General features: G+C 27.1%; 1 protein-coding gene across 1 annotated transcript in view; it reads right to left on the bottom strand.

The window, feature by feature from the left end:
• LOC129289888 (LOB domain-containing protein 19-like) overlaps nucleotides 1-25,967 on the bottom strand; it is a 32,131-nt gene extending 6,164 nt beyond the window's left edge. The window contains exons 1-3 of the mRNA XM_054926645.1: nucleotides 25,540-25,967; nucleotides 21,063-21,286; nucleotides 20,898-20,955 (exon numbers count right to left, since the gene is read on the bottom strand). Coding sequence (XP_054782620.1) covers nucleotides 20,898-20,955; nucleotides 21,063-21,286; nucleotides 25,540-25,857 — 600 coding nt within the window. The 5' untranslated portion in view covers nucleotides 25,858-25,967. The remainder of the gene's footprint in view (nucleotides 1-20,897; nucleotides 20,956-21,062; nucleotides 21,287-25,539) is intronic.
• Between the last annotated feature and the right edge of the window lie 208 nt (nucleotides 25,968-26,175).

Raw genomic sequence — 26,175 nt, 5'->3', positions numbered from 1 at the left:
CAACTCCTCTAAAAATACTTTACATTTTTTAGTGGAGGAAATATGTGATATTTTTATGTTATTACATGGGTATGTATTAAATATTACTTTATGATAATGTATTTGTAAGTTATAAAAATATTATCTATATATTCAAATTTTTATTTATATTTTAAATAATTGATCATTAAGGTTAAGGCAACGCATCAATTGCAATAAATAATATACTCACTCTATTAAAAAATATAAGACATTTTTAATCAAATCTCATTTTTAATAAAATAGTTATTACTTTCAAACTAACTCTAACTTTTCATATTTATCCCTATTAAACACTCTATAATAAATATAAAATCATTATTGGTAAGATTTTTTTTTAAAAAAAGGTAATAAGTACATCTCAAAAGATTAAAAATACCTTACATTTTAAACATCAACTTTTTAAAAAAATTATATTTTTAAATGGAGGGAGTATGTATTTAGACTTACACGTGGAAAGGCTGGTTGGTAATGGCAGATTGCATATCAATAAATTATCAACAGTGTCATTTACCAAAAACAATTTTAAACAGTGTCAACCTTTTTTCATTGCTCGTCTTTTTTTGGGAAGTAATTATATGCTATGGACAATCTATATACTTGAATGTGAACACTCCTCCTCATGAAGATTCCAACCCTACTAATTTATTTAGATTTTAGACTTCCCCAAGGCCCACTTAGGTAAGAATGGAAAAAAAATGGCATTTCATTATATTTTAATTTTAAAGTTTACATTTTAACAAAGCTCTTTATATACATATACACACACAAGTTTAGATGAATTAAGTTTTGGGAGATCACTAAAGACAAGACATATTTCCAGACTCAAAAAATACTTATAAAGATATTTACAGATCGCTCACCAATAAAATTCTTATATCAGCAGTAGGGTTTGATCTTTATAGATCGCCCATCAATAAAATCCTTATATTAGCAGTAGGGTTTGATCTTACGACCTTATGAGTTATTGGCTAAATTCTTATCAACGGACTAACTTTGTTATTTTTTATCTATAAATCAAATGAAACTTTAAAAAAAAAAAACTGTTACCAGCAAGGAAATGAAGCCTTAAAATGATTGGTTATCAAGAGAAACTAGAGAGAAAATAAATGAGAAGGAAAAAAAGGTAAAGGAATGTGATTTTCTTTTCTTATACTTAACTGATCAAGAAAAAACAGGAAGAGAAAAAGTTGTTAATTTCATTTAAACAAAGATAACCTTAGTATTTATAGAAAAATATCTAGATATAATATAACTAAAAATTTTAACATATTATTTATATAATTTTCATTATATATTATTCATGGAATAAAATATTTTTTACAAAGACTTATTGGATAAAAATAAAATTGCAAATTATTTTATTTAATTTTAAATTTTATTTATAAAATTATTAAAAGTACAATAATCTAAAAATTTAAATTTAAACTACAACTAACTATAAGAATGAAAATGGAGAGAGGTAAGAGACGAAAATGAAAAGCATCATCTATGGGTGAATTTGGAAGTTGAGTTTTCTTTCCAAAATCATCTCCTTGTTAGAGAAAACGTTAGAATAAAAGGTACATAGATCCTACATGTCATTTTCTCCTCAATTTTCTCCCTCTCGTTTTTATTTCCTTAACCAATTCGGAGAAAATGAAGTGTCTGGTTGATTATCTATTGTTGGTGTGAATTGGACAGGTCATGCCCTTTACATTCATCAAGCATGCCACAAGTACAAGCCATCGATGTAGTTGATTGTGAGTATACATTCTCAAGGTCCTTTACTACAATTTCTTTAAATTACCTATGCTAACTGATCAATGAATTACAATTGGTTGATAGAAAAGTAAATTGCATTAACTGGAACGAGCAAAGTATAGGGGAGTGAAATGCTAGAGTTTTGGTGACCAGATTCTAAAACTAACATAAGGAATCTAGTGGCATAGATTGAAAGGAACTATGCTAGGCAAGCAAGTTGGATTGTAACTGCTTGGAAGTTTGAGTGTTTGGTTGATCAAGTGATGATGCCAAATGTTTTTGCATCTGTTTCCTTTTATTTGATGGGACCAATCATTCTTCATTTGAATTTGAATTTTGCTTATTAAAGGAAAGGTACAACCATTCGCGCCACTCTATGGAGGTGGGGGTTTTGCATAGTATTGCAAAAAACGAGCTATAGCTAGCCGACACAAGTTGGCATTTTTGTGAGCTAGTTTAGGCTAACCTGTCAAATAAAATAGGTTGTGAAATGAAAATGATGTAGAGGATTTTGAAGGAACACAAGAAACACACTTCTAATCAAACTTTTAATATAATTTAAAAACGAAAAACAAAAACTAGTCAACCCTTGAGTTGGTGGGCTAGCCCGTTTAGCCCACACATCTTTATTGTTTGACCAACTCAACTCATTTTTTAAAATGACTCATTTTGCTACCCCAATCGACAAAAAACGGCAAACTAATGAGTTGAACTGTCGGATTGAGTTTGTTTGCTTGACTCTAGACTTTCGCACGAAGAAGAGGTGCTATATACTTTTCTAGAAAATTGTGAGAGCATGGTGCTCTGGATGTCAGCTTCATCGAACACACTGTTTTACTAATCTTCAACGCTGTTCCCTTTGAGTTTTGCCAATTGGACTTCTAATCGTTGTATCTACTTAAAACCATTTGCATTGGATCCAGCCAATTATATTTTATTCAAATGGATTTTTTTTTTAATTCTGGTTTTCGAAACTTGTTCTAAAATTGTTACTTTACATAATTGTGTTAAGAACGTAATAATAGAAAACATAATCAAACAGGCATGTAGTTTTCCCTTCACTTTTCTCTCCGGCCAATAAATGGGTTATGCGCAAAAGATATTATTACCAAAAAAAAAAAACGTTCATAAAATGACTCAATAGAAATGAAATAATTAGTTAAATTAGATATTATTTTACTATAACGGTGAAATTAGATTCATTTTCTTTTGTATTATTCGAAATGTGTGGAATAAGTGATATTATTTATGACTTTAAATAAAGCCTTTTGTTATAAATTTAATTATACATAGATGTTGATGGTTGATATATCTATATTAAATCCGCCGCAACATTTTTAAAATGTTCTTTTACAGATCAAATTAAAAATTTTCAAACTTAAAAAGCTAAACAATTAATTTTAATCACTTTCGAATTTTAACCGATTGATTTTTAAATAATACGTTGTATTAAGAACATAATGTAATTAACTTTTTGAATGAGAATGGCATCTTATTCAACCTTTCTTCATAATACATATCAAACACAATCATGGAGATTTGATTTTGTTTATAAAGAATTTGTTAGCTTTATTTGGTATCATTATTACCATATCTAGTAGATATATTTAAAGATATTTTGTTCAAAAGTACAATATTCTTATCTTATTTTTTTAATACATTAAATTAATTAATTAGCAAACAAATATATGATTTGTAATTAACAAAACAGGTGCTTCCCCATTATATTATTATTTTCAACTGATCAAATTTAGTCATGAACCTATAATCTGCCGATTGACAATCCAAGTAATCCAAAACAATAAAAAGAAAATTTATTTCAACGAATTGTTTTCTCTTCTTTAGTGAAAAGTAAAATTAAATAATTATAATAACAATAAGCATACAATAACATGACCGGCGAAGTAATCCTTCCTGTCATATTTAACATGTTTTTCATAATTAAAAAAATCATTAAAACTTTTAACTCTATTTAAAAATGTTCAACCTTACCTACATTTGTAAAGAAATAAGTGAGAATAGAATGTTTAATATTGTACATTAATATTTATTTGGAATAAGAAGTGAAACTTATGATAAAAATTAATGTCATGCCTTAATCATTATGATGAAAAAAATCGTCTCTCTTTTCCTTATAAGTTGAATTTTCTTCAATTAGAATGAATTAAAATCATCTTTATGGTTAGAAATTTAAAACTTTTAAACAATAATAATTTAGAATTCTAAGAAAGCAGAATATTAAAAATACATAATAAAATTTATTATGAAATAATTACCAACAAAATTAGGGAAGTGACAATAAAATTTTCTCAAACCATATAAATGACAATCTAATATATTAAAATGTCATAATTTTACTGAAATTCCTAAAAACTTCTACGTTAATAAATTTTAAATTAAAAATATTATTTTATCTTTATTGACAAGTAATTTCTCATTTAATTCTTGCAATTTTTTTGAATAAGAGTTGTTATTCTTTGAGCAAAAGTTATTACTGGAGTTTGTTATTTAGAAAACTTATTTTTTAATAATAAAAATTACACTTGATAAGTTGTGATTTCTTATTCAACTTTTGTAATTCGTAAAATAAAAGTTGTGATTGGATTTGTTATTTTTAATAAAAATGAAATGATCTTTTCACTTTAAAATTTATTAATACAAAAGTTCCTAAAAATTTTAATAAAATTATGATATTTTGAAAAACTAAATTATCATTTATATAATTTGAAAGGATTTTATTAACATTTTTTATGTTAGCATTGGCAAGTAATATTTACGGAATAATATCTAGTCAGGCCCAAACAAATCTAACATAACATGGTAGAATTTTTGGACTTAAATGAAATAAAATGGTGAAGCAAATTGGCAAAAATAACCCTGCCAAATAAAAGAAGAAATAGTTAGAAAAAAGAGGAAGCGAATTTGCACGAGCTCTGTCTCACCATGCAATCCTCTGTCTCTCCATCTTCATGCTAACGATGAGTTGAAAAATGATTTCCCATCTTTAATTATCCTGCTGTAAACAATGTAATCTTTTAATGTTATCTCATGTTGGGTAACTTGTGGAGTTTTACATGTAGGGTATTAATTGCTGTTGAGGAAAGAGTTTGATTAATCATTTTAAAATGCCGTCATCATTGAGGTACAGACTAAACTTGCTTTAAAATAAATTCCTTCTTCATCTAATTGTTAAATGCTATTAATTTGCCATGAATTTATAGTGTGTGGCATGATTATGGAACGAATGGGTTCTTTTACATGGAGTATTGTGGGTGTTTTCATTTGTCTTGCAATGTTGATGTTGCATAAATTGTGGTTGATAAAGGTGATAAACATTTATGGTATTGAAATTATGGATTTATTCATGAGTTATTAAATTACTAACTTTACAAGTAAAACATTTAATATTATTTGTAAATTTTCTTACATTGTTTGTGATGCTACTTGTCATATACCTAACTTGTGTAAATTTACACACAATTTATTAAATAACTAACTTTATAAATAAAATGTCTAATATAATTTATATTAAGACAAGAATGTTATTAAGGTAATATTTATTGTACGTACTCAAAATTACTAATGTTACTCGTAAAACATTTCATTACGGTACTTGTTAGCTAGATCAACACTTGACATATACTCAACTAAACTAATCAAAACATCTAATTTGAACATCAAAAGAAGTGAAAATGCATTGCAACAAATAATCAATTTATATATATTCGAAGGTTGTAAGATCAGACTCCTAACATATATGCACCTCCAATTACAAAAAGCATAACATCAAAGGGAAGTAATCTTTAACCATGTCATTGTTGCTTTTTTGTGTTGCCTAACTATTTGATATTAGTGAATAGACAGATGTAGATCTTGAATTACATAAATGGTCCACTAGCCATCAGAACAAGTCAATTCTTAAAGTAAATAGCTCATCCTACATGACAAGCATTCATAAGATCAATACTTATGCTAAATACATAACATTAAGTATAGAATAAGGAAATTAAGCATGGGACTTACGTTCTACCATGCTTTTCCCACACCCATCAACAACTTCTCCAAAGCTCTTAAACTTCCTTTTATTCTTTTCATGAAATTCTTTTCTAAATTTTTTGAATCCTGTTTCTTATTCTTTCTTCTTCCCTTCTACTCTCCCTTGTCCTTCTTTTTTCACCACCATATTTCCCTTACTAATCAACTAAAGCTACTTATAAATTCTCTTATGCAACTGGTCAATCATCAAGCTTCACTTGTTTACACGTCAACAAAAGCTCATTCAATAATTGTTCTTATTGATTTAGTAGAGCTACTTGTAATTGTGATTTCCAATAGTGTAAGTTATGGTTACTAAGTTGTTCATCCAATCTGACACTTTACCAACAAAAAAATATGAATCTGGGTTGTAAAATTAGTATAAACAAGAAGTAAATTCCCTAACATCAATTATTATTTACAAACCATGACTTTTTCATTCTTCCAAATCAAGTGACTATTTCAAAATACATAACATAGAAGCAACATTTGAAAAATGAAGACATACAATAAAGGGACAAATCACTACTCTTATATGGGATAGGGAGAAAATAGCAATGCAAAGTTCGAATAACCAATCTTAGACTTCTATCTACCTAGGTTTTCTTTTCAAGCATCAAAATCAGTGGAAAGAGAGCTATGGGATGTAAACCTGGTGACATGCTATAATGTCCACATGGCTTCAATTCACACAATATAGCACACCTAGCATTGCAGCAAATTCCTCAAGCAACTACCTTTACTTATGTGAAATCAACTTTAATAAAGTCTTCACCAAAATTGTGGGAAGTTAACTTTGAGTTGCTTCTAAAAATGGCTTCTCTCAAATGTTATTAGTCTCTTATTGTTTGTAGGGTCCTTTTTTAAAAAAAATATAGGACATCAAACAACAATAAATACTACAAGGACTTCTATTTTTGAATACATCTAAAAGAATGATGAGATGATATTAGAGATGTTAAATATGCTGGTATGTATCTAACACTGTTGACCTTGTGTTGAGGTGAAATTATGATTCAATAGATTAAAACTTGAAACATGAAACAAAATAGGGTAGGCAACACTATTAATTTGCACAGATTAGTAGCATTGGTTACAATTCAACATATTTAACATCGTTAGTGTCATTTCATCATTCTTATGGACATATTCAAAATTGCCCTTATGGACATATTCAAAAGAGATGGATTAATTTTATAAATCAGATAAAGTAGAAGGATCTGAAGTAACAAAAAAGCACTATATGAATGTATACCAAAACATGTTTACACTATAGAGACTAATAATTATGTTTTTTTTTAAAAAAAATCAAATATGCACCATACAAGCTAGTTTGGATTAACATTTCCCAAATTAAAATTTGTGCTAACTATAATTTACAAACTAGAGTTAAGATAAAAGTCAATTAGTGCAATGTGATCTATGTTTGGAATTTTTTATAAAAAAATTAGTTTTAAAAACTGAAAATTATTTAAATGATATTATTGAAATGCTAGTTTAAGATGTAAAATGACTGAAAAGGATGTAAATTTTATATGATACATATATATAATAGGCTTAGTTTGGATTGAGGGAAAAATGATAAGAAAGGGAGGAGAGAAAATTAGAAGGATAAATTTTAAAAAATAGTAATTTTTTAGGAATTTTTTCTCCTAATTTTCCTTTCTCTCTATTTCTCTTTCCATCTTAATGAATGGTAAGTATGTAATTTGATACAATTAAGAAAAATAGTAAAACATACATAGTTGGGAAAATGCATTAATGAGATTCTAAGATGCAACACAACTAGGGACGTAAAAGTTTCAAAAGCTAATTTTTACCTTAACTATAGTTGAAAAAGAAAATCTCACTTGTCAACTATTTTTACCCAAACATAATTTTTTACTCTCAACTAGCTTTTAAGCTTACAATTTGAACTAACTAAATAAGATTTTATCCAAGTTTTTTTCCCCCAAACATTTACATCCAAGTGATGCATGAAAGTCTAGCGTATGAAATTCTATTCTGTTCAAATTTTATATAATACATAAAATCAAATTGAGTTTGAGTTAAAATTCTATAGTTGTTTGTGTTAATGTAAATGTTAGAGATTTCGTTACAAAATTTGCTAAAAAAAAAGATATTTTGTTAAAAAAAAACAATGTTTTAGAAATAAGATCATGCCAGCAGATTAACTAGTTAGGTTAAGAAGCAACCCAATTTCCAATTCGATTTTGATAATAGAATGAGTTCAATTAAGTTGGTATGGCATAGATGGTAATAGTCTGACCTCTTAAATATCATTTTAAAATTTGATTCGTTGAGATGTACATAAAGACTAGAGAGCATTGCTTGAAAGGGGTTTAAGAGGACAACCCCTTTAATGATATTTAGATTGTTCAAAGAATTAGTTTTATGGTTGTGGGTTGTGGAGACTTGAAGAAAAAAGAACGAGGACCATCAAACTGGCAGGAAAATGGTAAAATTGGAACTGTTCTGAACTTGTCAAAAATTTTTATTTCAAATCTTGAAAAAAAAAAATCATGTTTCTAAACTATAAACATTGAAGAAGAAAAAATAATATAGAAACGTGCACATGATATGTGTATGTGTGTTATATAACTATAAAATTTAAATATTCATATCCATTATACAAAATGTAAATATTACGTTTGCTAATTATTTTTATCTTTTAAATTATAAAATATTTATTATTCTCTTTGTCCTATTAAAATACTTTTAGATGAGATTCGTCGTTCCAAAATATAAGACATTTTAACAAAAATAAGACTTAATTAATTATACTTTTTCACTACTACCTTTCCCATTATATTATCTCTTTTTTAATCCTTTTTATAAATAGAGTATTAAGTGAAGGACTTTTTTGAAAATTTATATTTTTGTTTTAAAAAAATAAAGTTATAAAATTTATTTAATGAGATTTATTAGTATGTGTAATTTTTTTCTAAAAGTATCATATAATTTGAAACTGAGGTAGTAATTTTCTTAAAGCATATTTATTAATAGTAGTTATTACATTATAAGGTAACGGTGCAAATTTGGTCACCAATTATTTTTTTTTAGAAGCATTGGGTACCCTATATTATAAGGTGGTGCAAAATAAATTCATAATTTTAAAAAATAGAGCATCCAGTAGTCTTTTTTAATTTTGCTCAACAGATGTTAGGCGAGACCCACAAAATTTGACTAAAAATGACACATTATACTCCATCTCAATATATGTAAATGTGCAAATTTAATTACGAATTATTTTTTTAAGAAGTACTAGATAACTTCTATTATAAAAAAATGAATCATCCAACACCTTTACATCAATTTTAACTAAATACTATTTATTTTTAGATTTATAAGACCCAAAAAAGCGTCAATATTTTCAATTTTCTTACCTTCATTCTCAATCTAAGTTTAAGAAAAAGAGGTTCAAAAAGTTTTTATTTAAAAATATTTATGAGATCAATACCAACAAAATAGAAAAAAAAAAATATATAAAGATAAAATTTTATTTAAACTTCTATAACAATTCAAGTGAAGATTGAAAAGCATTCAGTAACCTTTATTATAAAAATCAATTTTGACATGTGATTAAAATTAATATAAGTTACTAAATACTTTATTTTTTAAAATTAAAAATTTATTTTATACCACCTCGTAATATAAATTATATAATATTTTTTAAAATAATTAATGGTTAAATTTATACATTTGCTCTACATTATACTTTACCCATTTCAAACATCCATCCGATTTTTGAAAGCTTAAAAAAAAAAAAAGCATCGATTTTTGAATTTTGGAAAAGATGAGAGATCCAAACGAGGGACCAAAATCCAAAGTGTATGTGCTTTGTGGGACAGGCAAGGGACACCTGTCCTACATTTGCTAGCGCTTTCAGACACTCTCTGTGGGTCCCACTCCGCCCTACTTCACGCTCCCAAAATTTGGTTTCTGCCCTTGTCCTTTTCCTATCTCCTCTTATTAAAAAAATTGATATTAAAAAATTTGTATTTAAAATGCTCAAAAAATTATTAAATCATAGAATAATACGTAAATGAGTTATAATTTTAATCCGAATAATTTTCTTTAAAAAATAAAAAAAGATAATTTAAAAAAAAACAGAGAGAGAAGATGTATTCATTCTCACTCCATCTCTCTCTTGCAAGGCCTCATGATATGCCAGTCAAACCCTACTATAATGGCCGTGGACCACACGCTCTTTCACATTCAAACTAAATCAGTCTTATACTTACGCGTATTTTAAAATAATCTAAAATATAGTGATCTCGAAAATATTCTTCGTCCATATATTTAAATAATATAAATTCGGCAATTGATTATAAATAATAAATTATACACATGAATAAAAAAATTAATAAATAAATTTCAATTGAATAATAAAACATGATTTTGATTATATATATAATTTAAATTCTAACATAAAACTTATTCAGATAAAATTTTAAATTTTTATGAAATATAAAAATGACAGGATGATTTATTTTACTTCTGAAAGCTTTATAAAAGCAATATTTACCATTTAGCGGTCAATATTTAGACTTAAGAGGAGAATATACCTTGAGAAGAGAATACAATGCAATGATAATATAATTTAAATATTTTATATTGGCGAAAATATGATCTATATGATATATAAAAGAAAGAGATAAAATAATTTGATTTATTTGGGGATCAATCAACAAAAAAGCACTAAGATTAGGTCATATGCACTACACACCAACCAAATTTAGAGCCATATTTGGTGGTTGTCTAATAACCATTCACAGGCATAAAGAAAAAGAAAATTGAAAAATAAAAAAATAAAAAAAAATAAAAAGATGATAGATTGTTGAGTAAAGGGGTCAAACTTGGTTGGTATTAATTTAATAGATGCATTTAATGGAGAACAAATTTCAACAACAATTGAGAAAAGATCAAAAGAATCAACCAAAACCGTCCAAATCAACATGTTTGAAATTTGAGGATAACTAAAATACTATAAAAATCAAAACAACCTAATAACACTGGAAACCTCCCTAATTATATAATTAACAGTGGTTATTGAGAAGATAACTACAATAATGACATCCTCTCAACCTTTTGAAGTATACATTCTAGCTTCCTCCATTTTTAATAATTTCTATAAAAGAAATTCAATTCTAATCTAATTTTAGCTAAGCACTATAGGCACTCACTAGTAATTGTAATCCACTAAAGAGGTTATGGATTTGATGGAGGATATGATCTATTCAAGAACTTTACAAGGGTTTAGTGTGCTTATATATATATATATATATATATATAATTTCCAATTATTTGATGTGGATCTCTAAAATATTATATCAGGAAAAACTTTCGTTTGCAGATGCCTTTTTAAAAATGAATTTTAATTCTATTATTATTATTATTATTATTATTATTATTATTATTATTATATTTTTGCTGTTTCCCACCATATTTATTCTCTAATAAACGTGATTCATATTGAATGCACTTTAAAATACTCGCTCACACAAAAATATGATAAAATTAGAACTGATATCAATAACGCTTATATTTTGATTCTTTAAAATAAATATTTTCACAAAATTTGATAATAAACACGAACAAATTTAAGCCAAGTGTTATAATAACAAATAATAATATTTTTCAATTGATTTTGGAAAAAGGCATATTCATCATCATCTGATGGCGTGAATTGAGTTAGAATCAGATCAAACGAAGGCAAACCTTTCTTTATTTACAAAACTTAAATTCAAGATCAATTGGTCTAAAATAAATAAGTGTTAGGTCAGTGAATCTCAGAGTGTCATGTATATCAATATAATAATTTGTTAATAGAATAAAATAGGGAGCTGATTTAGTTCCAAGAAAAATACCCCTAATTAACCTTTTTTTATTCCTTTGACCGGCACATGAGAAGATATTACCACCACCCCTTTAAAATAATTCCATCTCTATTATGCGAGATTATTATTATCAAGATCAATGTTCGAAATTATGGGTCAAACATCATTTTTATTTTTAAACTATACATGAAAGATCACAAATGCCTCTAAATTTAACTATGAATTAATTTTATCTTTTAATTTTAAAGATTCCTTTCATCATTATCTTGATGTTAAAAACACTTAACGTTGTTACTCATCAATAAATCCCACTATTTTTATATATTTTTGTATTAAGTTAAGATCATTTTTTTTTCCTCAATTTCTATTCGAAAGGTCATTTTTGCCCTCAACTCAAATATTTATAATAAAAATATTAAAAATATAATGTGAGATACAATAATAGAGAAAAAATATGAGATAATGAGGAAGGAAATATTTAAAATTAAGGGATAAAATTAACCTATAACTAAGTTTAAAAACATTTTTTTATCTTTCATATAGAATTCAAGAATAAAAATAACACTTAAGTCTCAAATTAATATGAGTAGGTATCTTGAGAAGAGATGAAGAGTAAAAATAATTAATGAGTCGCCAGCACATAATCCTTTTATAGGAGTAGGCACAATAGTGGATGGGTTTTGACCCAAAGTACATGTGCGCTTACTAATCAAACACCAAATGAACCACTATTGCTTCTTTTGATTAATTAATTAATTAATAAATTAAAAAAAAAGGGACAAAATAGTGAAAGGAAGAGAGGACAAGAGAATCTGTCAGCAAGCTGTGAGTCTTATGTTGACCAGAATTTCTCTTTATGGGCGCGTGCGACTGCTCATGTGACCACATCTTTCTGATTCTATTCATTCTCTGCTTTCATCAAACCTCCTCACTGCCTGCCTTCATTGCTCTCCATTCTACAATTCAATATTCTCCTCACTTGGGTCATTTGTGTGGGCTCAAAATTGCCTGGGTAGGGTTAGGAATGCAGATTGGATTACATGATTCGTCTTAGATAATTTCTTGTAAGAGTTGAATTGGGTTTGAAAAAATAACCCAAAAAAAAAAAAAACAAATAGAGTTAAATGGCATGCAATAGAACCCTTAAATTTTAAGTTTAGAAATATGTGATTCTAAACTTGTTTTCATTACAAAGTTATCCTTTTATTTTTAAAAATAATGCAATGTCACTTTACTGTTAACAAAAATTATTTTGACTATTTGTTAATGTTAGGGATGAAATTGTACTATTTTTAAAAGTTAAAAGAAAACATTAAAATAACTTTAAAATCTTAGAGTTGCTCATAAATTTATAATTTAAGAGATAAATTATCTTTTAACACTAAAAAATAATAGTGAGATCTCTCTGGTAAATAATCAGGCATCAGGAAAATGTAGTGGATTTAGGACCGTGGGTCAATGGGGTAGTAACTAAATATAGTTGAGTTTGTGTCTTATTAGCATTTTCTAATATTAAAGTTAGTGGGTAAAAAGATCAATACTCCCCGTTAGATCATGTATTAAAAATGATACTATTTTCGTCACAATTTATAAGATATTTTTTTAAAAAAAATTTGACATTCATAAAATCTAAACAAAGCTTAATTTATTTAGTAAAAAATATAATTATCTTCCACAAAATATATATATACTTATTTAATATTTTATAACCTTATAATGCAAACACACATACCTACCTGTTTTTTTTTTTTTCGTTTTTCTTCCCTTTTTCCATGCATATTTAGTATAAATTGTTGCTTAGAAACATAAATAAAAAAAATGAATTTGACCGATTCCACTGGTTTTGATCAATTTGAGGCTGATTCAACCAAATTTTGACGACCTTTATGGACCTCTTTTTTTTTTTCCCCCCATTATGTCCGGATCGAGCACTAAATTGCTTCATAGTTGAACAATAAATTGGCCAATCTGATCCAATTCTCAAAACATTGCAACAGAGCCGCTGAGATTTTATAGACACTATTGAGTCATATGCTCCTTTCAGATCATAATAAGCTCTAAGTAACAACCCATCTTAATTTGTTTGAGCCAAAAATAATAAAAATCTTCACTTTTTCATAATGTCCTTAATACAGTATTTGGTAGGAGAGGAACTTAAAGGGAAAAGAAAAGGGATAGTGACTTTGAGGCCCTTTTAAGGCTATAATATATTAAAGTAAAATTTAGTCATTTAATTTTATAAATAATTCCATTTTAAGTCTTTTAATTTTATAAAATATTATTTTAATCATTTAGCTTTAATATTTTAAATTTCATCCCAAAAAATTTTTATATTGAACCTTCAAATATTAATAAAGCATTATCAAATGTTGACATATTAAGTTTAATTTTTTTTAAATAACAATAATTAACATAAAAATAATTATTTGAAACTAATTATATTAAGAATAAAAAACTAAAAAGATACTTTATAAAATTAAGAGATTAAATTAAAATCTTATATAAAATTAGAGGACTAAAAATGTACTTTAACTTATTACAATAAGAGTCCATCAATTTTATATTGAATATTTTTTAGTGAAAACATGTATATATGTTATTATAAAAAATCTACACTCTCTTTTTCATTGTTATCATGTTTCCTAATCCTGAAACGCAGAATTTTCATATCAATTTCACCTCCTCGCGATAGATTTTTATATATTTTCAGGAGGAGCACTGCTTTATATTTGGATATATTTAAAATTTTTAGACCATTTGTATATTTAATAATTTTAGAAATTAATTTAAAATTGGATTAAAAAATAAATACTAAGTTTTATGATCATAAAATTTTTCTACAAAAAATAAGGCTGTTAACTTATTATCATCCATATGAAATTAATCACTTTTTTGTTGTTTCATCAAGTATATAGAGAGAAAATCACATTTCTTCACTTTTCTCAAATATTCATTTTAGCTTTCTTCATTTTTCTCGTCTCTATTTCTCTTGTGAGCAGTATAACGTAGAGTTAAGAATTACATAACAAAGTGATGAGTATAAAAAACTTGATTTTCTTTCAATATCTTTTTAATTCTATAAGATGTATTTATTTGTTAAACATATCCATGAACATCATAAAGGCTAATGTTAGACGAGCAGCGATCAATTTATAAATATGATTTGTTTTGTTGCGTATTAAGAGAAGTAAGATTTGAAATTGCCAAAAATTTTAAAAAGTTATTTTTTTTAAAAAAAATCTCTTGATATCCAGAGAGAGAGAGAAAAAAAAAGCGAATCACCTTTAAAGTTTGGCACCGTGACTCACCAACCTTTGCATGCAGTTTATGAGTTATATCTAATAAAATTTAATTTCAACTATTCAAATTTTATGTTATAAAAAGTAGTTAAACTAATACGGATCTTCAAAAGTTTATCTAAATGATTCGAAACCACAATAAAAAAAAATTGGGGAGAAACCAAAATAGAGGGAAATATATTAACATTCTCTTGTCATAAAAATATGAAATGTTGACGAATTGGAGACAATGTCCCCCCATTAATTGGCGACAAAAAAGTATCAATTCCATGTGATTTTATATCTTCAATTTTCTCTTGTATATGTGCAACTATTAATAAGTCAATATATATATATATGTATTGGGTAGAAAGTGAGATATTTTACTACTTAATTGGAGTTGGAATATCAGGAATGGGCTTAGGCCCAAAAATCCTATTTTCATTATTTTGGTATTTTTTTAAGTTTAGCCTAAGTTGATTGGGTTTAGGATTAGACTCCATACGCCAAATAATATATTTAAAATTTGTTACTTTTAGCTTTTTATTATTATAATACATATCTAAAGAAAAGTGGGACGAAAATAGGAGAAAGGAAAATTAGGAGGGGAAATTGCGCAAAATGGTAAATATTTTTTACTAATTTTATTATTTCTCTCATAGTTTTCTTTCCTCCCTAATTTTTTACCATCCAAATTAAGGGTAAAAGACCAAAAGTAAATTTACAAAGGACCAAATTAAAATGTTTAAGGTGTTGTCATTAAAAAATCAAGGCCAATGTGATAAACATATCAAAAAACATTCTCTCATGTTATATACTACTTATATTTTATAACTAATTACACATTTAATTGTTATAAAAATATTTCAAACATGTAAAATATTTAAATAGACAACAAGCCTAAAGCAAACATTTAAATATACGTTGGGAGTTAGTCTTATTTATTTATTTATATACTTGGCAATAACAAATAATGTTAATCCAAAAAAAGGGAGGGCCCAAGGCCCAACTTTCTTCTCGGAATGACCATCAACTTCAAAGATTACTTTCAAAATTGATGACAGTGATTGTATATTAAAAAAAAAAAAGATGATAGTGAGACATTTTGATCTTCTAAGTTTCAAACCTATCTTTTAAAATTTAATATAATAAAATTTAATCATTCTAATTATTTTGGAATTTTCAAGAGTATTTTTTTTCCAGTGCGATTTTACACTATGGTCATTAATAATTAATAATTTCATTAATTAATATAAATGGATGACTCAACGTAACGTTAACATGTACATATAATGCTCCAAAATTATAAACATCATATCATATATCATATCAGTGCTAGGAGCCAAAACATCACACCGACGTGGTCATCTTTTAATGGCGATTGATTTAGGATCAAATTAAATTTGATATTTGGCCACACTAATTATTCCTGTCAACTTGATGTCATGATGTGTTCGAGGGCTTATCGTAAAGGTGACTTTGATGACGAAATACCTTTTCAAACCACAGAAATTAAATTAAATTTTAGAAATATTAATCATTTAATTTTGTAATTTTAACTCAATCTGTAATTTAATTCTTAAATTTTAACTTAATTATTATAATTATATCAAGTCAAATTTAAAATTTGAAGAATTAAGTTATAATTGAATTAAGAGTATAATAATTAAATAATTAATTTTTGCTTAAATCCTTAATAGTTGAAAGGCCAAATGAATAAAAACATCCTGACTTATGGCTAAAAATCAAAGCAAAAAATAAAACAAAAGAAATAAAGGGCTTGTTTAATTTTTTTTCCTTGTTATTTTAAAAATTATTTTGTACATCAATTTTTAAAATTGATTTTTTAAAAAAATAAAAATAAAATTTATTTAATAATGTCAATTTAAAAATAATTTAAAAGTTAAGAAATTGGTCAACAATGATGGACGCCAATTGTTAATAACAGGAACTTATGATAACATTTGATATAGTTAAAAATAATTTATAATAATTGTGCTCTAAAAACTTAAAAAATGAAAATGAAAACAGTTCTAAAGCATTTTATTTATTTTTTTTTAAAACAAAACGTTAAAATAGTGTTGAAAACACTTATCTTAAAATGTGTTTTTCATTTTTTATTTTTAAAAACAGAAATAACAGGCCCAAAAAGTTCTTTTTGAGAAAATAACATGGACGGGAAATACAACTTTTGTCCTACGTTTAAAAGGGTTGGGTTTTGAGCCCGAAGTGTTTAATGCCCAAGCATTAGTTTGTTTCCTTAGACTACCCTTTGATCCTAATATTGTTGAATCCAGTCCCCCAGTTTTATATTATATGTCATTTAAGAAGAAAAAAAAAATTATTTCAATTAACATGTCTTTTAAGAAGTTCAAAGAAGTATTTGTTAGCATTTTTTATTACATCCTTTTTTATGACTAATGGGAAATATTTTTAAAGCAGTAAATTAAAGAAAAACTTGATAATGTAATCAATATTTTAATGTATTAATTGTATTTCTTAATGTATGCTAAAATATTAAAAGACCCAAATTAGTAAATTTTGAAGCAGAAGGAGTATATATCAAAATGGAATAGCTAAATTCTATTAAAAAATATATTAACTCAATTACAAAGCTTTTTGAAAAGGTAAAAAAAACTAAACATCTTTTTGAGCCTTTTGTAATAACTTTTTGCTTTGCAAAATTAGAGAAAAAGCAAAAAAAAATCATATTTTCATTAGTGAAAATTATTTTATAAAATAAATAATTATTTTATTCTTTATTTCACAACTTTAGATATGTTTTTCCATAATATGATTCACATAGATCTTTTTTTTTTTCAATTTTGTTCTTAAAACTTGTTTTAAAAATTTCTCTACATTATTATTTTAAGTATATAAAAATAGAAAATAGCATCAAACAAACCCTATGTCTACTTAAACGAGATCAAATGTTCCAATTTAATGAATTTTTTTTTAAAAAAAAACTAGGTAGATAGAGCTACTTATGTTTAAGCTTAATAGTACTTGAACCTGAATTAGTTGCTAGTAGTTGTTGCCTAAAATAATAGTGAAGCATGACTTGGAAGAATTAAGGCCATGTTTGCTAAAATGAAAAGGTTTTTTTTTTGGCCAAAAAATAGAGTCAATTTTATTAATCACTAAAAAAAAGTATACAAACACCAATAGCCAAAACCAACAAACACTCGAAAAAATCTAAGGTTACAACTTAACACATAGCTTAACCAAAAAAAGAAAGAAAGGAAAACAAAAATAACAATCAACAAATAACCATCAGAGTCTACAAGTTAACTAATGCTAGATTAAACTCAACAGAGAAGAATTAGAATTGCAAGCTCTAACCAATCAGCATGAAAAAAACTTTAAGAAAAGTTGGTGCCACCGAAAGCCACTCAAATGAGTCCATCTTCTCAATACACAAAATGAGAAGGTTTTTAAGAGAATAAGAATTGGAATAAAAAACTGGAAAATGGGTTTTTGAAGGAACCAGTTTGCATGATTGGCTTGGATAACAAAAGAAATTGAACATGAAAATTGAAAAAATGTATATGACAAAAAAATCCTATATAAATAAAGAGATCATTGGCCTAATCTATAAATAATATGCTTATTTTTCGTTTTTGACATCATGATTTTTAATGGAAGTGACATTTTCTTAGTTATCTTGATGTATGGATCCTTCCCTTCCAAGTTTGATAAAAGTGAGATAAGATGTATATTTTTTTTTCTTCTTCTCCTCCATTGACTTCTTTCCGGTACCAATCAAACATCATCTAAAAGTCTCGAGTTTGATTTCGATGCTCATTGCTGATATTTGTACCATTCAAAATTGATTTAAATTGTTTAAATTTAAAATTTTTAACTAAAATTTTTTTATATAAAAAATAATTTTTTGTCAGAGTTAACAGTTATTAGATAATTTATTTTAAATTATGTACCTATTAAAACAATAATTTATTAAAAATAAAAAATAAAATTTTATCAATTCTAATGGTCTTGATTGAACTGATCCAAAAGTCCTGGCCAGAGGGTTTCTTTTTTTTTCACTTGGAGGCTGGTTATCTTATCTCATGAGAGAGCACATTTATTTATATCATATGATTTTTTTTTTATACTAAACTGCCTGGTATCTCAAGGTATATTAAATTTATATCCGTTCCAGACTAATCCAAATCTCTCGAGATGAACCTTACAGTATAGTGAGTTACTAATAAAATAATTCTTTAAAATTACATTAATTATTATAGTAAAAGAGCACATTTATGTATATCTTATGATTTATGAATTATGATGCTGACATCTTCCCAAGAAGGGCAGTGTTGAAAAGTGACATCCAACAGCACACTTTACAGCTGGCCCAATAAGAAAAACCTCATCGTGAATGGAAGCCCAATAGCCACATTGAAGGCCCAACAATGCCCAAGTGCCGGAGGTGAAACTAAAGTTGAAAGAGGATCTTCCCTTTTCAACACTGGATGGCAACATTTCATTGAATTAGAAACTGACAAGTTTTTGTTTTATTGAAAAAGGTATGTTAAGTACATTTGTATGCTTTCTTATCCTTTCGATACCCTCATGGAAGCTGACGGAGCAATAAAATACTCTTTGCTTTGTGTGGATTATTGAGTAAACATTTGATAATTTCTATGCTTTTTATTATATTTATCTGGTTTACGAGATAGCAGATATTCATCCTTTTCAGAACCTGCTCTTTAATATTCAAATTGGAGGTGTTCATGAAACAGCCTTTTAGCAAGGTACAGAAGTTAATGCATGGAGAACGATAAGAAATTATAGCTCGGGTCAAATAAAAATAAATAAACAACCAAATTGACTTCAAAACTATAATCTTGTTGTGTAATATTTTTTTTTAACTTTTCAAAAACAATAGGTTTGACTTTTATCGTTAATAAAATTAATTTTAATTGTTGGTTGATTAAAAAATAATTTCAAACTGTAATTTTGAAGTTTTTTTAATTAATAATTTTTGAAATCATTTTTTCTCATTTTTTGTCAGCTAACAATAAAAGTTAATTTTCATTAACATAGAAGATAAAATATGCATCATTCAAAGCTAAAGAAAAATATTACATAAAAGATAAATTTAAAAACCTCACATGCTTTTAGATCTATAATTTAATAGCTAATTTACTCATTTACTTGTGAAAAAAAATGTTCCCAAAGCTTTCACATAAGCACAATTAGCATTCTAAATTCCAACATTTTTCAAACAATATAATTAATATAAAGTTGCTCTTCGTTAACAGATCCAAATGTGACCATTAGCTTGACAGTGAAGTGCTTAGATGGCATGTCCCATGTTAGATAGACCCACATATTAATGCTCCCCCTAGTCCAAACCCACCATTCCCATCTCCAGCTAGCTTCCTCATGTTTACACAAAATTAGAGGAATACTTAATACTTAATTGCATAGTTCATAGTTGACAAACTATACAAAATTAACTAGAGATGGCAAAGCCTTTATTGCTTTGGGATTTGTTTTACTTGAGGATAAAAATAATTTATTCTAAATATTTATAGTTCAATCCATTTAATTAAATAAACAACTAAAGTCTAATTTTTCCCAATAAAACGATCACATCTTGCAATGCAATCAATCACTAATTCCCAAGAATTGAGCTTTGATCAACCACAACAATGGCACACTAAATTGCTATGTTTTTTTTTTTGAAGGAAAAAAAAAACTACGATCACATCATATTAGGTCGAATGTTCATGAGCACGTACGATGCTTGACATGTTTGTTAGTAGACATAAATTCTTTACATTGTAGAGGAGGTTCATTATAAAGACAACAAAATCACTAGAAATATATAGCAAGAGTACAGTATTAGCCAATTCAAATAAAAAAGGCATAATAATTTCCATGACACATGATAGCCAAAAACAAGAAGCAAAGAAAAGAAGTGATAAGGTGAGTGAAATGCATTGTTAATTAAGATTTAATTTGCTTGTCTCACCTTCTTTCTCTTTCTCTTGCTAAGAAAAGTCCCATTTAGATTTTCTTCTCTTTTCATTCTGCATTTCAATTTCAATCAAAATAAATGTTGGAAGATCTAAAATATGTTAGTTATAAATTATAATCAATGAGAATGAGAGCGAGTGAATATGAGTAGCTACAAAACCTTGATACAAAATCTCTTGCCAAAGCTTGAAGATCAGCATCATGATGAAGATCACAAGGGTTGAAAAAAGTTGAGTACTGAAGTGAATTAGTTGGATCAAAGGGAAAGTCATTGTTAGAAGATGAAGAGGTTTGGTGTTGAGGAAGAGTCGCAACCATTGGGAGACGTTGCAACGTTGAGAGACGAGCTTGCACGTAAGCTAACTCTGCCTGTAAGTTTATTACCTGCAAATGCTCAAATTTAGATAATTCACTTACTAAAAAAGAAAAAATTATTCTAAAATTACTTCATGCATCAAATGCGTAATGTACATATTTTTTAACAAGATTTCGATGAAAATTAAACACATATCACTATTTGATATAATATTATTTAAAATGGGTTAAAATACACTTTTAATCTTTTAATTTTATATAAAGTTTCATTTTGATATCTTAATTTTATATATCTTTTAAATTTTTTAACTTTAACGTTATTAATCTTGCTAATCGGATTAGCCTTCTTGTTAATTATGAATATCTATCTATTGGACTTGAGAGCCCATCAAAAGATAAAAGAGATTCACTTGTCTTGCATTATGGTTCAAATATTGTTTTACTTTATTGAACTTTTTTGGTTCTCACTTTTACTTATATACTTTTTCTTAGGAATCTAATAATTGGTTTTGGGAAGTGGGAACTATACAATTAAAATGCATGCTAAGGTATATAAAACTGTGCGAACTCACAAAATCACAATCAACCCTAGCAATACTCAACTTTAATTTGATAGCATTACTAGATACAATGTATGAGAGGACACAATCAGTCACCTGATATTTAATTATTAATTTTCTGCGAAGTTCAAGTTATAAGAAGCTGTGACTCACCCGATCTTCATGAACTTGGTTTTTTTTAATCAGAGAGATTGCGGATTTACACCTAATTAAAGCTAAGGAATGGATTGGTGCAAATCTGCCCAATTACATGGTCCCATAATTGAAGATAATACTGTCATAGTGCTGCGTGCAGCTTTTAAATTACTGTATAATCTTCTCTCCATACATACATATATACATATATATAAATGAGAAAATTAATTATTCAGTTCTTATAATCTAATTCGATTAAAATTCTGTTTCAAAATTGAATTTTGGTTAAGTTGTAAATTTTGACTCTTATAACTCCATCCATATAGTTCTGTCTATTTAAAATATTGGTCCATACTTAAAAAAAATATGAAGAATAAAATTATTATTATTATTATTATCATTAGAGCTTAAGGACTAATATTTTAAATGACTAAAGCTATAGAAATTGAGTTACAAACTCATAATGAGTTAAAATTTAAGATTGAAATTGCAATTAAATCGAACTATAAAGATTGAAGTGTGCTAAGTTAAAATTTAAGAAATAAATTATAATTAAGTCAAAAGTATAGGAATTAAATAATTATTTTTTTATTTACACTTTTGTTCTCCATGGATAAGCTTGCCGAAGCTCTAGATTTAATCATTGTACTTTAGAATGTAAAGATTATGCTTTAATCCACGTTTAAAGATAAGCTCAAAGCTTGTCATAGAATAAAGCATAAGATTATATTTACTATATATGTAAATCCACCAATAATGTTCATCTTGGGCAAGATGATTCATATACCTTACGAATTTCTTTATTCACTACTCCGGAGAAAGAAATTAAAGCATAAGGAAAAAACAGGTTGTTTTTAAGTTATATAACATTATATAGCAGCCAAAGATTTATTCCCCATCAAATTAAAATATCATTTAAAAATTTTCAGTCATACCTTTTTACTATTAAATTATTCATAAAATCGTAATAAGTATTTTTTAAATTTCATATTATGTAATTTTTATTAAAATTTAAACAAAAGGTGGGGTCTTGTACATTTTAGAATATGTAAATTACTAAAGTAGCCTCATACACTTAAGAGCTTATTTCCCTTTAAACATAAAAAAGGGGCTCTTTATAAAGTTGACTATATTCTATATATATATATATATATATAGATAAGTTTTGATTTCTTACTATTTTTCGAAAGAATTTAAAACTGGATATATAAATTATAGATTTATTTATAATGGGGTAGGTATGGCATTGCGTATCACAAGATCTCTGGCTAAATTGTCAAATGTAAATAAAGAAATATTAAAATGTTCATTGGAAGAAGCACAAACAGTACTTAGCTGCCTAATATTTTAGGTGGTTAATTAATTAATTAACTAATTAATAAGTCTATATATTTGTGCAAGCATACATATATGGTGTTGAAAGTCAAAATTACAAATTACAATTACAAATATTTAATATTTCTCGAGCAACTAATTAAGTTGCTTGGTAGCACAGGCAAGCAAACCTCTATAGTCAGACAACCATTTAGCTTATGCCACTCCTCTCTCACAAAAAAGCCAATTACATAATTAAATAATAGAAAAACATTACTTTAAATTTTTATACTTTGTTCACATTTTACAATTGATTAGTACATTTTTTAACATTTTAGATTCTTACACTTTTATTTTTTAATATTTTAAATCTCTTTAAAATTCTTACACTAAAAGACCTAAGACACACAAAAAAAAATGTAAGACCTAGAATATAAAAAAAAAAGTACAAGAATTTAAAATTATATTTTTATTTAATAATTGTAGATTTTTTGCCAAAATTAAATAATAGTTGCTAGATAACTAATATGAATTTTGCAAATATTTATTTGTCGAAACCCTAACCTTTCATGACACATGGCTTTCAGCCACCCAAGGTATAGAGCCAATCTAGTTTTAAATTCCTAATAAAATAACAAGCTTAATGTGGACATCAATTACATTACGTGATAAATTAACATCATACGAAAAAGTTTTAAATTTGCAAATACTCCACGTGGACCTAAGGACGTAAAAATAGACCATTATTTTAGTTAATTAATTTTGCCGATTATGAGCAAACAAACTAATAATAACAACTAACGAAAAGGACAAATTATAAATTAAAAATAATTTCTATGAAAATCATATAATACATGGGTGAAAATATTTTTATTTAAAAAAATAAAAAACATTAATCTTCAAGTTTTTGAATTCTTGTTCTGTCCCAAAAAAAAAAAGAACATTGAAGGTTTTTTTTTTTAAAAAAATCATTTTACTTTTTAGTAGTTCTTTAAATGGTACTCCTTTCTGTCGTAATTGTTGAAAACTTTTAACCATTTTACACATTTAAAAAAAAATTAATTTTTTTCTTAATATTATAAAAAATTATATATACTTTCATTTTACCCTTAATTTTAAATAATAATATAACTATATTAAACACTTTCATATTAATCAATAAAAGATAAAATTAAAAAAATACTTTAATTATTATAAAATACCAAAAATTAATTTTAAAATGGACAGATGGAGTATGTTTCTTACAATACAAATATTACATAAATAGGTAATAATTAGGTATTAAATAATTGCATAAAAGGGAGATTTCGAGGCCTAGAAATTACAAAACCTACGTATAGATAGAGGCCACGTTAACGTTATTAGAGTAAGTGGCTGCTTTCTTAGAGAAGGGTGACAAAAATTGTCAAACCAAACAGTAAATAAATAAATGTCGCGCCCCATGTGAAAACCTTGACCAACCTACAGGATTTTACTATAGTTTCTCTACTTGACTCAAAACATGAGCTCAATTTTGATTCATGATTCATTATTCTTGCCTAATATGCATCCATTGATTAATCATAATATTTACCCACATGTACTTTCTTCCAGGTTTTGATCATATTTCTATTTCTTCATTCACTTTTCTCATTTTTTATACACACACACACGAGTGTGTTATCTCAACCCCTTATGAATTAATTAGACTCAAATTCTGATATAAGCAAAGGTTTTATGGAGCCATCAATAAGAAGTCGAGTTCTTTGTATTACCCGTTTAGTTGTTGAAATTTATTCCGTTAAAATTATTAATATTATAAAATAATATGATTGAAATTGCTTAGTTTAATTAAAAAATTGAATAAAAAAATAAAAAATTATACGGGATTTCAAGTATGATTTAGCATTGTCAATGAAAGCTGGGTTTGAAAAACATTAGCACTTTAAAATATACAAGCTTATAGGTTTAAATCCTCAAGGCCAGGCTCACAAAAACTAGGACAGTTTTTATTAACAATTCTTGCTAATTAGAAGCTAATGAACGATGAAGATGAGAAGCTACTTGCTTGCTCAGGAACGTAATTTCTGCAAGTTCAACCTTTCTTAGTTATATGCTAGAAAAAGCCATGAACAGAGAGAGAGAGAGAGAGAGAGAGAGAGTCCAGGTCATCTGTGAGAGGTTGTGGTGGATGCAGCAAAACCCAGCAAAGCAAGAGAAATAAAACTTTTTTACTCTGTGCCCTTAATGACCAATTTATGATCAAAGATTCAAAGCCAAACAAGAACGAGACAGAGAGATTTGATGATATGATGAAAGAATGTAAGTAGGTACCTGTTGCTGAAGGGCGAAGATGTGGGCGACGCAGCCATAGACGGGATCTCGAGCCCTAGAGAGAGCCTCGTAGGAGAGAGTGAGGACGGCATCGAGGCGGTGGTGAGGAGGGATTCGTAGGAGCAGCTTGGCGGCGTTGCTGGCTCCGAACACCCTGTGAACCGCCGCGAAGTGAGCCGTGCCTTGATCGGAGTCGAAGAACGGTGCAAATACGCAGCCCTTGACGCACTTTCGCCGGAGGAATTTGCACGCCCCACAAGGTCCTCTCTGACCATTCATGTTATTATTCTTGCTGCTAGAAGACGACCCACAATCCATCTCTCTCTCTCTCTCTCTCTCTCTGTGTCCTCTGCAAGCTAGAGATCAAGAAGAGGTTGGTGATTGGCCTTTTTGATCTTTTCCTTGCACTGTGGATCAAGCAAGCTTTTCTTTTGTATGATGATTCAGAGAATTGCGACGTAGTGTGTGCATAATGTGTGTGTATATATATAGCTGGGTTTTGTTCGGACTTAGGATTAACAAAATTGCTATAGGCAAATTTCTTTTCCGATGTAATGTCTATATTTTTTATGCTGTGACGTATTATTTGATGGTCAATGATGTCTTAAATCAAGGTTATATTTAAATATATTTAAT

The sequence above is a fragment of the Prosopis cineraria genome, unplaced genomic scaffold (genome assembly GCF_029017545.1).
Source record: "Prosopis cineraria cultivar Desert tree isolate PC_DT_omini unplaced genomic scaffold, ASM2901754v1 PC13, whole genome shotgun sequence".
In the NCBI taxonomy this organism is placed as follows: domain Eukaryota; kingdom Viridiplantae; phylum Streptophyta; class Magnoliopsida; order Fabales; family Fabaceae; genus Prosopis; species Prosopis cineraria.
Note: the sequence above shows the minus strand (reverse complement) of the source record. Positions and strands in the feature narration are given on the sequence as shown.